The following is an 18,577-nucleotide window of genomic DNA, read 5'->3' as shown; positions in this document are numbered from 1 at the left end:
GCCTCAACCAAAATATGTTACACATATATATTCCCCCCTTGATGGTTATCACACTAGAAATGAAACCTTTAAGAGCTTCCAAGCTTGAGAAGAAAAATGAATGAATGAAAGAAAACACAGAAATTATAATTCTGAATAATAATTTGCATAAATAGTTACTTTTTATACATTAAATACTGAGCATGCTACACAATTAATATGCTTCTTTTCAGTCAACAAATAGTCATATTTAAGAATAAATAAATAAAAAGATTAAATATAGAACATATATCGTTATATGTCTTTTACAAGCAACCCCATTTATCATTTTATATGTATTTTATAAGTATGCAAAATATTACTTCTAATTACAGCATTAAACTGAATAAATGCAATTTGTTTGGAGAATAATTTTCAATTTATAATCCTCAATAAGTCTTAGAGATATGAAATAAATTTTAACCTACAAGAGAATTAATTTTAAAATTCCTTTGACAGACATATATATTTATATGTAGATTATAATTTAATTAGCCTAAACAATTTGTTCACAAAAACCACAAGTATTTTTTCATTCACACAACCAAGTCATTCCCACACTCTGGCAACAGTATATTTTAAGAAAAATTACCAACTGCAGTACAACAAGAAAAAATGATCTTAGAAGTTGAGTATTAGTTTCACATGCTCTTATCTTTACATAATATTTAAGTATAATAATTGAAATGAATACATTCCCAAGACCAGCTAACAAATATTCAACAACTACAGCACCTATATTCCCTTGAAATTCTCATTGGTATGTTACTGATTTAGAATTCAAGTGCTGCAAACTTAAAGTAAGGAAGAAAAAAATTGATAAGTGATGTAAACTTTTGTTAATTATAGCTTTTCAATTATATAAAAATTATTCTTTTGAATAAAATAATTTATAAGAAAATCTATAAACACAAGATACCTACTTACTGTAAGTTCCTCATCATTACAGAAGGTATCAAAGCAAAATCCTTTTGGTGGCCAATATACATTAGGCAAAACTCCAGTAAATATGTCACTGCTTTCACCTATAAAAAGTTATTTTGTCAGAAAAAGTTCTTTTTCCTCTTTTTTAAAAATTAAATCTAAAGCTTTTAAGAATGTTATGGAAAATATTATTAGTAATGTCTCAAAATAAAAGAATAAAGTAGCAATTTTTTTTCATAATTCAAACAAATTTAATTATTTGAAACATGAATTGCTTCTTTTATTATTTAATTTAAATTTCTATGAGGATGTAAAAAATTATTACATAATGATTTTTTTTAAACAAATAAAGTAATGCATAATATTTCCATAAGAAAATAGAGATCTTAAATTAGATTCATATACTGCTGTAAAGAAAAACAACAATTTTCCAATTCAAAATTTACTTATCATAACAAAAATATTACATTTAGTTAATATTAGTGAAATAATATTTTATTAATAGTGAGAATTATTTTAAAAAGAGAAAAGTTATGATATAATTAATGTAAATATCGGAATATTAAAATTACCTAAGCTTTGACTAGATTTCCAAATAAACTCCATAGTCTTAGTCCTCTCTCTAAATGTTTTATCTTGATAATGCAACCGGCCAAGAAAAAGACCATCAAATTTCATCTAGAAAAAACATTTTAAATGTTCTCATGATTTTTATAAAAATTTCTTATAGTATTATATGCTAACTTACAATCAATATTACATTCCTATTAATCTGATATATAGATAAGAAAAATAAGTATATGTAGAGAGAAAAGGATACAGAAAACTTTAATAACTAACTTGAGCAAACAATGATGCTTGTTCTCGAGAGTGTCCGAATGTATCTATTTGCCACCCAACTTTTGGCCTTCCACAAACTCCAAAAGTTTCATTTAAAAAGCGCAATCCAAGTGTCATTTGATCAATGATAGCTAAATAATGAGTAGTTGCTTCATCATTCATACTCCATCCTCCACTGATAAATTCAAGTCGTCCTATTAAAAAACATTTAGAGCATGGTCACAAAGTCTGTTTAATTCTAAAGATTAAACAATCAAATATTCAGCAAGTAGTAACTATGTTTTTGTTGTGGTCAAGATATTTATTTATCATACTCCCATTATAATGGTTAATCGATACAATACAAATTTGAAAAATACAAGAGACAAATTGAAATAAAATCAAAATAATGAGAATTCTGAACCCTTTTTTTATGTGAGAAGCTATCATATCTCATACCTACAGACATAATAAGATATCATCAATCTACTAATATCAGTTTCAATTTAAAAAAAAAAAAAAACATATTTCGAATACAGCAAACAAGTAAGCACAATTACCATCATTAACTAGTCTTCTAACAATTTCTTTAGTCAAATCAGTCTGCTCTTCCCACCATCTAGTGAAAAATGCTGATTCAACATAAATAAATCTTCTGTTTTCATTCTGCATCAAAGTTTGGACCACAGAAGTTATAATTTCACGGACCCCTATTTCACGGAAGGGAAAAAAAAATGAGCTATAGTAATATTAATTCATATTTAATTTCTAGTAAAACTTAATTGAATATAATAGCACTTTAATAAGACCAATTATAACAAAACATTTCTTTTAAAAAAACAACAATCCAACTGTCTCACAAACTGATTTATGAAAATGGAACTTCATTTTTTACAATAAAAAATTTTAAAATATGGATCATGGTCACAAGAAGGATCATCTAAGGATGTGGGTGGGTGGAGGGGATCTAGGATCTATATAAATACATATGCAAATAAGTACCTATTCAACATTGCCTCAACTGATTCCATGAACTTAGAGATAGGAAGAAATACATATGAGAGCTGATAGATTAAAGAAAGCATTTTGAACAATGCAATATGGCGCTTAAAATATTGAAACAAATTATTTGTTACTGTTAATTAAAAGAAAAACAATGAAAGCCTTGTCATTTAGCCTCACATATATTCTCTCTATAAATAAGCAAGCAGAAATTGTAAGTCAACAATTTTTATTCACTTCAGATAATAAAAGAAAATACTAAAGAAAACTTTTTAATCAATAATGATAATGATGTAGCTATTCATATTCAGCTATTGAAAATTTCATAGAAACATAATAAAAAATTTAGAATAAATCAAAGAATAAAAAGTATTTAAAAAAATTACTGCGACTAATGGTTTAAAATTATGTTTTGGGAAGGGAAAAAAAAAAAAAAAATACTTATCACATAACCATAGCCAGAAAAAATTCCTATTCAAATTAGGTATGTGCAGACTAAAAATGGAAAATGCAGTAAATGTCTAAAATTGTTTTTTCATTTCTCTCGGTAAAATATGATAAATACTGAGATTTCAAACCTGAAAAATCTAGCAAGTACCCTGCTGAAACTTATTCTTTGCTTTTCGTAGTACACCAACCAGTGAATGCATTCATTATAGTTTTAAGAATTTTATCAAAAGAAATTATCTTTTATCTTCAGAAATTATCTTTTCAAAAATTATATAATTTGTTGACAAATAGGAATTTACTATATAAAAAATACATAACAGCAAAATTTTGCTGTATTGAACTAAACAGAAAAATCAATCAATAAATAAATAAAAAATAAAATTTCATTACCCAGAAAGCACCTGTTATTTCTAATTATTTTTAGATCAGTAAAACAATAATATAATGAAAATAAACAGTATGTAAATGTAATTGAATAAATATGTAATTGAATATATAAAATTTCATGTAAAAGGGAACATTTACTTGCATTATTTAAATGAGATACATAAATAAAAGAGAAATAAAGAGACATTAAGAGTTGAATTATCAAATAATTTTGACAATAAGAATGAAAAAAAAAAAAATCTACTCAACCACTTGGATTGTTAAGTCAACATATATGAAGTAACTTAATTTAAATCAAAATAATTGAAAGGAAAATTACATTATAACATATAAATATTCTGAATTGAGGAAGCTTACACATTTCATAGTAACTATCCACTGTATGCAACCATCCAACATCATCATGAGTATGCATAATAATATGCACATTTAACATATCAAGTTTGCCAGCTGGGCACGCCTAGATATACAAATAAAATTTATATGTTTATTTTTAACATAATGAATTATAAATAATTAACGGAACTTTAAAATAAGCAAATAAGAAAAGAATATGGACCAATCAAATCTTACTAACAGAGCAGCTTTAAATATTAATATTCAAATTTTGATATAAGTTTGATATTAATATATTAAATTAAAAATCTAAATGTATTAAACTGATCAATAGTATTGTAAGTTCAATTAAGTACTCAAAATCTTGATAATATTTTATGAGTGGAATTATAATATATACAAATAAATATTAATTATCTGTTTCAAAGTTAAAAATGGAAAATTTGGCTTAGTAACATAATAATTAAAATAATTCTTTTTTACTTTCAAAGCAGTAAGCAAAGGTATACAGTTTAGTACATTTTAAATTTTATAACCCGAGAAGGTAAAACATAGAAATTATAAATTTTTAATAATATATAAAATGCCTTAATACTGTTACAAAATTTTTTAATGAAAATTTTTTACATACTTAAGATTTAAACATATTTTTTAACAGGCACTGAAAATTATTATACACAGCAAAAAGAAGAAGGAAAAAAAAAAAAAAAATCTAGGAAACTTACTGTTAATTTCAGCAGGTTATTACTGGTTACTTTATGCTACTTTCTATCATGAAATGTAAATACTTGGAAGATTTTGTATTAGATACCATCTGGTACATGAAGCAAATGCGTGGATATTAGAGCAATTTTCAAATGCAATCCACAAAGCTGCATAAATTTTTTTAAGTAGTCTGAGTCAAGACTTCACATAAAATAACTGCATATTTATTATTAAATGAATATTTCTGATTAAGTTAATTTTATGAAAATCTGTAAATTTAATCTATTGATTTATATATATATAATTATTCAAAAAAAATTTTCAAAAGAAAAAAAAATGTCTTGATAAAGTCAATATGAACAGGATAGTGTACTTTTAGTTAGAATATGTGTGCTTTGAGGATTTTTTTTTTTTTGACTTACTTATAACTGTCGTGATTGCAAATTATGTTTTGGGTAACAAGTATTATTTTATTTCATAAATTCAATTATTTAAATTACCAAAATTATATAACATTTGCATAAAATAGTATTATTTAATCCTTAATCTTTAAAGTCAATATGAACAGGATAGTGTACTTTTAGTTAAAATATGTGTGCTTTGAGGATTTTTTTTTAATTTACTTATAACTGTCGTGATTGCAAATTATGTTTATTTAAATTACCGAAATTATATAACATTTGCATAAAATAGTATTATTTAATCCTTAATCTTGAAACATAAATATGTTAGTTAATCATATTGCAATTGACATTTAAACTTGCTCTGATCATAATTTATCTAAATCATAACAAATGTAACACGTTTTATTTAAAATTAAATTAAAGAAATAAAAAAAATGAAATTTAGATAATTTATTTGAACAGCATCACAGTCAAATATTTATAATACATCAACTTTTTTCTCTCCTTAATCAATCAATCAGCATTGTATGAAGATTGAATGAGAATAAAATTGCCCCAAGGAAATAAAAAGCAAACACAATTGCAGATTTCTTCTTCTTTTTTTTTTTTTTTTGATAAAATGGTATATTTATAATTTTGTATAATATATTTATAATCATATGATAAATTAAGATACAGTTTTAAAAATGCAAAATGTACATTTTTAATCATTGTGAAGTTTTAGTGACCATATATTTATCGACATGATAGATCCATTTGAGGTTACACTGTTTAAGAAACCATGACCGGTTTTAATTTTTGCATTTAAGTTACTCATATTAAATACCAACAGTGTTTCTCATAGATTTCCTATGTTGAGAAAAGAAAAATTCTATTTTAACATTTAAGTACTGCAATAAAAATAAATGAAAATTTTTACTAATATAAAAATAATCTTTTTATACAACTTCATCCATTTGAAACAAAAAAAAAAGTGTTCCCTAGCTATTAATCATCACATAATAAAATTTATCCTATTGAAACTAGTTGGAAATAGTTATATATAGTTTAAAAATATTTTAAAAAAACAATCAAATCTGGGTAACGATATTTTTATTAAAAAAAATCAAACATATAAAAACAATTTAACAAGTAAGGACAAAACAAAATCACATCAGACATTACAAAATATATGCAGAGAATTACAATACACAATTTGATACAAATCTCATTCAAATAAACAAATGTTAGCAAAGAAATGCCAAGTTTACAAAACATTAATAGTTATATCACAAAATGGCCCAGTCACTACTCAGTCTCTCATTATTAAGATGATGATGATAGCTATGTTAAGATAAATAATAATAATAATAAAAACCACAGAAGTCTAATTTTTATAAAAAGAAATAACAAAATTCAATTGCAAACTTATTATTTAAGTAAAAATAAGAAAAATGTTGCAATAAAAAGTAATTACTAATAGTAATTATGACTATATTAATCGCTATTGAATGACATGTTCAGTGATATCAAAAAAGAATTATCAAAAATTTTATAGAAAATATCCTTTGTTGTATAAAAATTAAACCAATTGTTTTTCATTTAAATGCTTAGGACATGCAAATTTTCCACTTTGAGGAATATCTATGACATGTTTAAAGCAATAAGAAGTGGGACATGCAAAACAGTGGTAAGATGAAAGCATTTTGCATTTTTTACAGAAATGCGATGGACATTCCCAGTCATCAGATTGAAAAGTCTCCATACCTGGATTCAAACATCTGACATGAAATGATCTTCCACATTCTTCAAGAGAACAATGCAGAAGTTTACCACCTGTTTTACATTTAAAACATAGAATTTTGTCTTTTTTATGCGCATCAGTTTTTTTAACTGATTCTTTCTTCAAATCAACCACTTTTTTAAAGCTGTATTTTGAAGAACTAGTTTCACCTTTAATCTTAGTCTGTTTATTTGCCTCATCAGCATTTGGCAAAATTTTACAAACAGAGCCATTTAATTTCTTTGGTGTTTTGGTCTTTTTCATATTTTTCTTACTTGTTTTTGTTCCTGATGAGGATGGAAGAGATTCAGAGCTTTCATCATCATCTGCGGAATGCATCACTCCATTTTGTGGCTTTTTACCAATAAGACCACTACATCTCTTTGACCCACAGTTACATTTTAATTTTTTATAGTGAGAAAAGTCCATCTGATAATCGAAGGTTAGTTCAGAACCAGCAGGAATATCTTTTTTGGCAAAGATGCCAACTCTAGCATCTCCATTAACAATCCACTTTTGCGTCTCACAATTAGGCTCACATGAATGATTCATGAATCGAGAAAAGTTCCCCCTTGGTCCTGCATCAATAATGCGATTCGAGTCAAGAGTGCAGAAATAGAAATTTGTGTCACCAATTTCTTGTTTTTGCTTTATTCGCTGCTCACATTCCTCTTCATCTATTAAATCACCACAGTATTCTATTACAAAATGGCCTTTTTTAATATCTTCAAGGCATTTTAGTCCCCAAGCTTTTGTTGATGTCCAGAAGGGTTTAACCTTTGCATATTGTAGCTTTTGGAATTTCTGATTCTGACATTTATCTCCTGCTTCACACACCTCAGCATAGCATTCAGTGCACATGCTTCGATTCAAACACAATGAATCATAACCACAAGGATCAGGATCCTGAGCTTTACAGCCACATGGATTATAATCAGAAATATCATGAGCTGTATACAATTGTACATCACCTACAGGTCTATTGCTCTTGATATGCTTATAAGGGGGATATTTTTTTCGGCCACTTGTTTCAGTGACTTGTGTACATCTTTTATCTGTCAAAGCTTTGCAAGCTAGCTTAACAGCATTATCAAATACACAATCTGAAATAACCTTCTTAAAATTGTGCTTTAGATCTTTATCCTCAATGCCAACTTGTTTCAAAACAAAAGGATAAACATGTCCACTTTGAGTCCAATAATATTCATCAGTTTCAAAAAATTGTACTGGAAACTCTCCGTCAAAATGCCGCATCTTTTTAACACTTGCAGGCACATTTTCAGGATTCATTACTCTTGCAGGCCACCAACGAATATTGTACACTTTGGCCCACACAATATCATTATAAGATATAGTTTTTCTTGAATTGCATCTATCACAGATAAATACTTCATTGGAAAAAGTTTCTGATTTTAAGCACTTTTCATGAATGGCACATGGACAAGAATTACAAAACATTAGATCTTCATTACAACCACACTGTATACAAAAACATAAATTTGCTACACGTGGATATTCTCTATGTTTCTCAGGTGAAAAATGTCCATGGCATGTGATGACATTATTATGCGAAATTACAGTACCTGGGACATAGCACTCTTCTTTTGTATGAAATGCTATTGGACACTGAGAACATTTATGCATTTCTCCTTTGGTATTCTGGGAATTCTTTGGATTTATGAGATAACATGATAAACAAAAATGAAGAGGACACGCATTCTTTTCGCCTTTTAAAGATGGAAGTTCCTTTAGGCAACTTAGGTGGTAATATTTATCGCATGATTCCACAGAACATTTAATTATATCCCCACCTTCAAATTTGCATGAGAAACACTCGAATTTATTTTGTGGAGAATCATCATTTTCACTGAAAACATTTTCACAACGTTCTTTTTTATGCTTCTCATCTGAATTATCTTCCGATATTTCAGCATCGCTACTTAAGCCATTTGACGAGTTTTCTTCGCCAAAATTTGAACATATTCTTTTGCTTCTAAAGTTGCCTTCATCACAGTTTCCTTCGGCCTTTCGTTTGCCTACACTTAAGCTCATTTTCCAAAGGATAACAAACCTTCAGAACTATAAAAAAAATTACAGTAAACAGTTCAAACAAAACAACTCCGATCATCACTCAAAGACATTGCATTTCCCATCACTATAATGTTTGCTCAAACATGTAATAAATATAAAATAAGGAAAGAAAAAGTAGATATTTGGCATTATAAATATTATTATAAAAACACTTCGGAAATTGCGGGCTAACATCACACGATTATGATATTTTAATCGATTCACTTCAATTCTATTTCGTAAACAAAGTCGGTTTATTATAAGATGAAATTATTGAATAAAACAGGGGACAAAAAAGTAGCAAAGTAGCATTTAAATTTCAGATTCTGGAAAGATAATGTAGTAAAAAAATTTCTGAAAGTGAAAGTTAATATTTTGAGCTAGTTATTCTTTTTAATATACATCAGCATTTATTTCCTGAATTTAAACTGCTCAGTGGCGCCATCTATCAGACATCCGGCAATCACTACTCTCTTCATCAATCTTGTAATAATTTCCTATAATCATTTTTAATAAACAAATAGGGAAAGCAAGAAATTATGATTAAGTCATTCCAAGATTCTGAAGAAATTACAAAAAATATTCAATGTAAAGATTCGTAGTATGATGTTAGAATCTCATTTTATTTTCTGGCATTTGCCTTTCATTCTTAAATTTCTGAGCATCTAAAAATACGTTTCACGAGGAATTAGAGCTACACTCTCATTTCAGGAGAATATATACAATTATATGAAAAAATGAAACTTTTTATTTGAGTTTATCGTTGAGCTATTATAATCTTAAACATGGCATTAAACTGTAGGTGAATTAAACTCTACTTTAATCCCCCAAAAAATAATAAATGACAAGTTACTTGACAGCTGAACTTAGTTATGCTTTTATTTAGGCTTCAGCTAAATTTACAATAAATAAAAAAAATAAAAAAATGAAGTATTTTGTTGCAAGCACATGTTTTAAATAATTTTCTGTTAGATTAATTTAATTGTATTTCTGTTTCATTTTAAACAAACGGAATATTTAAAATAGAGCTCGTAATTTTTAAAGGTGGTCAAGTGTGGATGACAACTGAAGAACACCTCCCTGTCCTTAATTCTGTACCAAATCCAGCGATGGAGATCTAACAGTTAAAATAAAATTCCGAATCACAAAATGAACTTTACTAATTTACTAAAGAGAGGGTGACATACTAAAGGTGATTTAAAGTTATTAATTTTTCTATTATTTTTTAAATGAAAATTTTTATGTACAAACAATTAGTAACGACACACACACACACACACACACACACACACACACACACACACACACACACACACACACACACACACACACACACACACACACACACACACACACACACACACACATATAATAATGTAACAGAATTAAATTTAAATTATAATTTCAACCCATCTATATGTAAGAACTCTTTGTGACTTGTAAATATATATTTTCATTTAAGAAACGTAAATAATATATTTTGAAAGTTTTACAAGAAGCTTTAAGAAATAATATCAAGGAAAAATTAATCGAGAAAAGACTTTCTTTATATAAAGCGGTACATGTTTCTCCTCAACTCTCCCGTTACAGAATACCACCAAAGCTGTTCATCTTCAAATAACAGAGGGATGGATCGTTTGAAAGAATAAAATCATAAAAGAGGTAAATACTCTTTCAAAGAGATGCATTTGGCAATGATGTAGCGGTGGGGCGTGGGGTTATAGATACAAAGAGTGTAAAGATGCTATGCAGAAAAAATAATGCTATGTCTATTTAATTTTATAAGGCTAGATTTATCAAGAATGTGAGGAAATGCCATGTCCAGAGAGCACATTATCGCTTCAATCTCACTTCACTCTTGACTGTCAAGAAATATTTGTTGTCAAACTAATCTAAAACTGTTTTGTTTAAATTGAGATGGAAATTAAAACAGTAGCTTAAAAAATATTTTTAAATCTCTTTGGACTTTAACTAAAGTATGTTTACTTATATATACATAGTAAAATGTTTGTGCATGTATAGATAGACATATTACTAATAGAAGTAGAAAAACTTTTCTAATAGAAGTAGAAACAGAAACTTTTCTAATAGAAGTAGAAACAGAAACTTTTCTAATAGAAGTATACAAAGTATAGTAAAACATGCAAATATAGAAATTAAAGCAGATGTAATATTCGGCTTTAATCTATAATAAAAAATTTTAGTAGCATCCAGAGTTTGAAAAGTGTTTTGACTGACAGAAATGAATAAATAATATTTAGTTTTACTTACTTCATATCCACATGATGAAGACGAAGCTTGATATAGCATAAAAACTATGCAGCAGGCAAAGAAAAGAGTTCTCATCTTCAGAATATTGAACAAATCTTTTAAGTCGTTTCTTGGGTTAGGCGATTTTTCAAAAGAACCTTGAAGAAAATAGAAAATAATATGAGCCACCATTTTTTTTTTTTTTTTTTTTTACTCTTTTAATTACAAAATTTTGTAATAGATTAATTTAATCCAAAGAATTTAAATTAAAGTGTAGTGCAGATTTGCAGAACTTTTGTCAGATACGTTCTATCATCCGGTTGTGCTGATTATGGAGGCTGAGTTTGTGTAAAGCAAAAGGGGGATATAGGAAATAAATGAAAAAAAATTAAGAACTAATAAAATAATTATTTATTATTTTTTTTTTAATATTCTGATGAGATAGAGAAGCATAGATAATATATTTTATTATCTTTCATTCAGAATGAATTTTTTCTCTGAATCATTAGAGTGACTTTATTCTCTAGTTTATTTAGTAAAAGACGAGAAAGAGATTTCAGGAGTAAACTTTTAAAATATTTAACGAAGATAATACTTTTAAAATATTTCTTGTAAATTCAAAAGTGAAACAATTTAACATATTGCATTTAAATTCCGACCTGGTGAAAAAAAAGTCAAGCCATTCTTTATTTATTCTGGATTAAGTCACATTAGTTTTTTTTTACATCAGTTACTCACTTCAGTATAAAAATTATTGCTTTATATCATTTTAATCCCCAGTAGAACATCTATATTATACAATATTGTATGATATTAAACATTATTCGCAATATTGTATAATATTGTTAAATAATTAATTATGTAATATAATATTACACAATATTGTATAATATTGCGTAACAGGATGTGTTACTTGGGATGTGATAAATATTTCGCAATTTAAGTCAAATTTTATTATCATCATTCCGAAATCAGATGTAGTATGTTTTACTATTTATTGAAATTGAAATCAAAGCCTGAGTTTTTTATAAGTTTTAATGGATTAATATAGTAGAAATCTAGAAATTTCCAATCCCATAAGCTTTTATACATTGCCATCACCAGTAAACAATAAGTCACATTTCTTTTAATACACACAAAATAAGCGAACAGATTTGTTTTCTTTTCATATTTGTTTTGACAATAAATAAATACTTAGAATTCTACATACAGGCACAAAAGTCTATTGAACAAAATGCCTGCAAATCCGAAAGCCTTTACTTTCCTAAAATTAACAATTGTTGCGCATTACTGACTAACATGACGAATGGTATTTAATTCCGGATATAAAAGGATTGAATAATACTCAAGCATGAAAGCAGTCTTGTTGGCCAAGTAAAAATGGTTTGAAATATTTTTCACATACTATCTGCCTTTTGGGAAAAAATGAGTAGCTACAGAAGTTCATATATGAAAGCAGTAGTAAAGAATATGAAAATCAGAGGTTCAACTGCAATCAATTTTTCGGCAAGTTGAAAATACGCTAAATTTTTTTTAGGAGCAAACATATGTCAGAATGTGAGAGCAAGTTTCTCGTTGTTTTCCCCTTAAAACGGAAACTTTTTAAATGGAAAACAGAGTAGTTCTGCATTATATTCTTCTATATAATTTTTTCATTGATAATTAATTTTTCAAATAAACTTTTCAGCAGTAATTTAATCACCATATTAAAAAAACACATGGTAAAATCAACTTAATGAAATTTTAAACAAACATTTTTCATAACGATGTTAATGAATAACATGCGAATGATTTTTATCAACAAAAACATAGTGAAATATATAAATCCAATGAGTATACTTTTGTGTCATTTTAACTCTATGAGGAACACTTTTATTTGCCTCTTTTCTTTCATTCGTTTCTATTTTAAATACAGTGACTCGTCTTAAAAAAGTCTCATCTTATATATAAACAAAAACAAAATCTATTTTTCATATCTACTTGTTATTAGATGACAAATTTTATTTCATAAAGCCTTCAGGGGAAAAATAGTGCGAAAAAAATGCCAACAATACAAAACAAAAACAAAAAAATCAGATTAGTAATACAGTTTCAGATTTTTCTAAAAGAATTGTTCTCACAAGTCATATAATTTGTCATTGAAGAGGAAAAAATTTAATGGAAAATTTGTAATTTAACAAGAATACGTCCAGCGATTGTGGATGGTATTTGCATTATTTGCTAATCCCCTCCACGCACAAACTCATACATTCATATTCCCTCCTCTTTTGCTATACACCCACCCCATGGTAAGCACTTCTTCTTATTAAACTTCTGATATGTATGACACGTTCATCTTTATTAGCAAACTGAATATTTAAGACTATCTTATCGACAGCATTTTTTTAAAGATATATTATTGCGTAAGTCAATGTTGACACGAAACCAAGGTGCTTTTTCAATGCTCAAATAATTTGCTGACTAATAACTGTTTAGTATTTGAATAATTAGCTGTCATTGTTGAATAATGATGGCTCTCTTCAGGGATTTTTAAAGAATTAGCCTTTAATCAATAAAGAGTAAGAGACAAAAAAAGTAAGAAGGGAGAAAATTGATTTTCTTCTTGAAACTGTCCTTCTGTAGTTTATTTGTTTGGAACTTGTTGTTACGTCGCTTAGCAATAACAACAAATCCAGGTTAAATTGATTAGAAACTCAGATTATTTAGTTGTTTGCATTTATGTGTTTTCTATCTTATTACTTATTTAATGCCTTGATTTTTGCAAATTTCATTTCATGATAATATCAGAAAAAAAAGTTTTAAATTTGGTAATAAACTTATGGTTAAAAGATTGTTTTTTCTTATGTATTATTTTTTGCTTTTCTTGCAAATTATACATTCAGATTTTGATCATTTGCAGAAATATTTAAAGCATAAATTTTTCTTTAAATTAATAAATTAATCTATTATATTTTTACAAACAAATCTAAATAATTATTTTCATTTATTAAAAGAAAAGTCATTGTATGAACCTTGAAATGAATAGCACATGTATTCAAATTTAAAGAGTATTAGCAAAATATTTGACAAATCAATATAGTTTCGTTTTTTCCTTGGCTCCATACTGTTTCGAATATGAAATGATCGCAACTTTTGTCTCAGATCAAGCCTTTTTAAACTTTTTTTTTCTTTCATAATCTTCAATAAATAAGAAAATAATTTTAACTAAGAAAATAAAAACCGATTCCTCTTTAGTAGAAATGTGTCAATAATAAAAGTGAAATGTAAAGCTTTACAAGTTGATCAGTTTGGGGTTGTGGAAAAGCGAATGTATTTCATTTTATTTATTTTTTTACTTATTTAATTTTTTATTAAATTTTTCATTTTATTGTTACTATTTTATTTTTTATTAAATTTTTCATTTTATTGTTACTATTTTATTTTTTATTAAATTTTTTTTATTATTTATATTAATTTTTATTATTTAATTTTTGACTTATTACTTTTCATTAGAGTATAAAGACTATATTACTTAAATATTAAATTATAGTACTGAATAAAAATTTAAATATCGCACTTTTATCACCCTATTTATTGATTCAGACAGCTTAAAAATAGTTCTTTGCTTCAGTTAAATTATTTTCTTTATTGTACTTTTAATGGTTAAGAAATTATTTCTTGGGATATGATTAAAGTGAATGCTTCATTTATTATAAAATATTGTCTTGAAAAGTTCTCTATCTCTTTCAAATACGCGAAGACTTTTATTTATGATTTTGACAAGCACTAAGAATATTTGGCAGCAAATCATTTTTAAAATACTCGTATGATTTCTTATATTCAAATGACGATTGTGTAAATAGGCAAAAATTACAAAATCAACAGCTAATTAAATTCATAATAATTCAATTAATTTGTAGGATAATTTATAGTTCTTAAAATAATGATTCATCAATGAAAAAGAGAAGAATAAAGTATTTTTCCTCTTCTGTTATGAATAGGAGAAAAAAATGGCACACAATGATATCAAATACCATATCAGATTCAAGTTTGATCTTGTGATAAATATTTACATGGGTTTTCTCTAACTAATAATTTAATAATTGTAAGGAAAAATGTGACACAAAAAGTATTATGAAAACTTACAATAGCTGACGTTTCTTCTTTATTTATTTTTTCCTTTCTTTATACTAAATTGATTAATTTCTTCTTAAACCAAACTACGATGTGAAAATATTTTTTTCCCTACTTACGTTATTGCCGGTTTTTTTCCTGTTGCAATATTCCAATGATACTGCAACTATTTTCTGAAGGAACAGACAGAAAAACCATTGAAGATTAAGTATTAACCAGAGAATTGAGAAATGTATTTTCATTGCAATAACATAGAAAACAATATATGCTCTAGTGTAAGCGCTTTTAAAGAATTTCAGAACAAATAATAATGAAGATACTTAATTCAAATGATGTTAAGGGGCGGTTGACTCTATTAGGCACTTTAGCGAATTATTCATTTAAGGTGATGAAATTTTTTTTATTCATATGAATTAAAAATAAGCAAATATCTATAAAAAAAACTTTTTAACACGAATTATATTATTTAAAAAAAATTAAAAATATATCTATAATTTTTGAAAATTTCAAAATATTACAAGCGATTTAATTTTTAATTTTCTATCATTTTTACCTTACTATTCTATATAAAATTATTTGGGAACAAAAACGAATATGATTTTCTAATTCCAATAAAAAGTTAATGTTTTAGAAATATTTTTATGCATAAGTACTGGAATTTTAGAAGAATTTTATGTCTTTCTGAACTAAAAGTGATTTTTAGCAATCTAAAACAATTCGAAATATAAAATGCATGCATAGTTTTCTTTTAATGCTTAATCGAAATCTTCTATGTCCATTTTATTTAATTTCCTCAAAAATTAAGACGCGGGATATTTCGGAAATATTGCAATATAATTAGAACATTATTTCGAGAAAAGTCATTAAAATATACTTATTTTTTCTTTGTTCCCTTCAAACGTTTATTTTATTGATCAAAACATTTTATAAATCTATTTTAGTTGAATATCAACTTATATTTTAGTGATGAAGCAATGAAAAAAACTTTCATATTTTCGTCCATTTTTATTTATTTTGTAGTCCAGTGTTCATAGTCCAAAAGAAAATGTTTGAGTGATTTTTACTAATTCATCACATATAAAAAATTTGAAATCTCTTATAAAAAGTCTCAGATGTAAAGTTTGCACCAGAATTGGATGACGGGAGTTTTGTTCTCTCAAATAATATTGATAAATTGAACTCCACGCCGATACAAGTAACTTATATAAGTGTAAGCTCCTGAACGGAGAAATCAATGACAGATTTCATGCACAATATGTAACCGTATAAGAGTAATTTGATAAGTTCAAGAGAATTAATATATATTTTTCATTACAACAAAAGTGACCAGCCATCATGCGAAGTAGATCTGAATCGAAAGTGTCTTCCGGATTTGTTCCAAATTTAAATTTAAATGTACTAAAATATCTCAAATTTTACTCACAGTTCTTATTAATCAAAAGAATAACCGGATTTAATTAGTAAAAAAATTAGCTTTTCCTGAAAAATTCTTATATCTTTGTAACATTTTGTAACCGTAGCATATAGAATATGACCAAACCAATATGATAAACGTGGATGAATAACTTTGATGACGGAAAAAAAAGGTAGTAAAGCCAATAGCAAAGTTTTTTCATTTTATGAAACAGCACTCTTTCTCCCTTCACCAGCATATCTTGTTGCACACTTGATTCTTGAACGCTTCGGACTGAGCTTAGGAAACGTAATCATTTTATTTGCAACATGCATGACGTGATAAGGAGAGAAAAACTGCAGTGAGCATGTCTCATGTTAAAGCCTTGTCAAATGCATCGAGATAATTTTTGACTATCTGTCTTTTGTTTTCTACACAAATAAGCTCTTATTGAAGGGTTTTCTAAGCATTCGGCATTACATATTTCAATATACCAAAAAGAAAAAAAAAAAAAAAAAACTTTGCAATCGTTGTTGACGTAGATAAATCACGTTATCTATGTTTACTTTTAAATTTTATTCGAAGTATTTTGCGTCACTAAAATTACTATCTTTAATAAAAATTGGTGGCCTTTGGTTACCAGTTGATTCGCCAGCATTAATGTTTGTTAAAATTTTTATTTGAATTTTTTGTACATAACTAGGTTCTTAATGCCTTCCTTTTTTAAAATACTTCTTAAACTCTAAATTTTGAAAAACATTTAACTCGGAGTTTAAAAGTCTTACACTTTTCTGTTTATTGTGTCATGTATTTCTTTAATTTTCGATCTACACTTACATCCTATATATAAGGCACCCTATATTTATATACCCTATTTTAGAAGGATTACTAGGCAAGAAAAAGCAGAAGTGTTACAAAATAGAACCACTTTAAAAATATTCCACCATTGATAGATTTTGCAGTTAAACCTTAATCGTAAATACAACAGAATTTCAAAAATTTTATTAAAGGGATACCTTAAGCTGAAACCTATTCTTTATGGAAAGCTGAGTCGAATCTTTATATCATGACATTAAAAATGTAAAAACAGCGAAGATAAAATATTAATGAAAACAATAAAAAAATGTTTGAGTTTCACTTTTCGAGTTATTTTTTTAAATTTAGTTAAAAGAAGAAAAAAATTATGGTAAAAAATTGGTATAATTGAAATGATTATTCTTTGAATTTAAATATGATGTAAACTCTTTTTTGTGCTGTTATACTGTCGGAAGTTGTCGCAGAAAATATATCAAAATGCCATTTAATTTTAAATAATTAAAAGTTAAGAAGAAAAAAAAAACTCGCACCAAGATGTATATTCCCACCCTCTGAATTATATATATATGACGAGTTTGGTAGCTTTAGGTCAAATGGTCTGATCTGTAGCTCAGCAATACAAAAATAAAATGACATATACATGATCATCATTGTTATTAGTAGAGACAAGTAAAGCGTTTCTTTCAACGCTCCTTTTCATCATCTTCGAATTCATTACGGGAATTCATTATCAGTTAAAATTATCAGTTTAAAAGAAATGCTTTTTATAGATCTTTTAAATTTACCGTTACCAAATGAATCTTAAAGACAAAGCAGTCAATTTACTAATTTTATGTTTGTTTTTGCAGCAATATTATAACAATTTCATCTATAAAATAATTCCACAATTTCATTAGAAAACGGACAAAAATATTTAAATATTAAGATTAAAAACATAAAATATGATATGGATAGTTGGATATAAAATGCAGAAATTGAGCGGATGTAAAGCATCAAAATATTTGTAAAATGAAAAGGAATAAAACTCGAGAGTAATCGCTGAAAAGACAATGCGATAGAAATTGACCTATGCAACAGATTATCCTATTTTTAAACTTATAAAAACTAAAATTAATCATTCGTAAACTT

At 26.6% G+C, this 18,577-nt stretch overlaps 2 protein-coding genes across 4 annotated transcripts in view; both read right to left on the bottom strand.

Annotated features, from left to right (window-relative positions):
- The window catches only part of LOC129967021 (lysosomal alpha-mannosidase-like), a 98,301-nt gene that overhangs the window by 27,979 nt on the left and 51,745 nt on the right, over positions 1-18,577 (bottom strand). For all 3 annotated transcript variants that reach the window (XM_056081657.1, XM_056081673.1, XM_056081663.1), the window contains exons 2-7: positions 11,149-11,285; positions 3,958-4,060; positions 2,322-2,471; positions 1,783-1,976; positions 1,515-1,620; positions 946-1,043 (exon numbers count right to left, since the gene is read on the bottom strand). In XM_056081657.1, the coding sequence (XP_055937632.1) occupies positions 946-1,043; positions 1,515-1,620; positions 1,783-1,976; positions 2,322-2,471; positions 3,958-4,060; positions 11,149-11,223 (726 nt within the window). In that variant the 5' untranslated portion in view covers positions 11,224-11,285. The remainder of the gene's footprint in view (positions 1-945; positions 1,044-1,514; positions 1,621-1,782; positions 1,977-2,321; positions 2,472-3,957; positions 4,061-11,148; positions 11,286-18,577) is intronic.
- LOC129967042 (histone-lysine N-methyltransferase NSD2-like) lies at positions 6,188-9,064 on the bottom strand. Its single transcript, XM_056081683.1, has one exon. The coding sequence runs from the start codon at positions 8,857-8,859 to the stop codon at positions 6,607-6,609; it is 2,253 nt and encodes a 750-aa protein (XP_055937658.1). The 5' UTR covers positions 8,860-9,064; the 3' UTR covers positions 6,188-6,606.

This window comes from Argiope bruennichi, chromosome 1 (genome assembly GCF_947563725.1).
Source record: "Argiope bruennichi chromosome 1, qqArgBrue1.1, whole genome shotgun sequence".
Lineage (NCBI taxonomy): Eukaryota > Metazoa > Arthropoda > Arachnida > Araneae > Araneidae > Argiope > Argiope bruennichi.
This window is presented reverse-complemented; position numbering and strand designations above follow the sequence as displayed.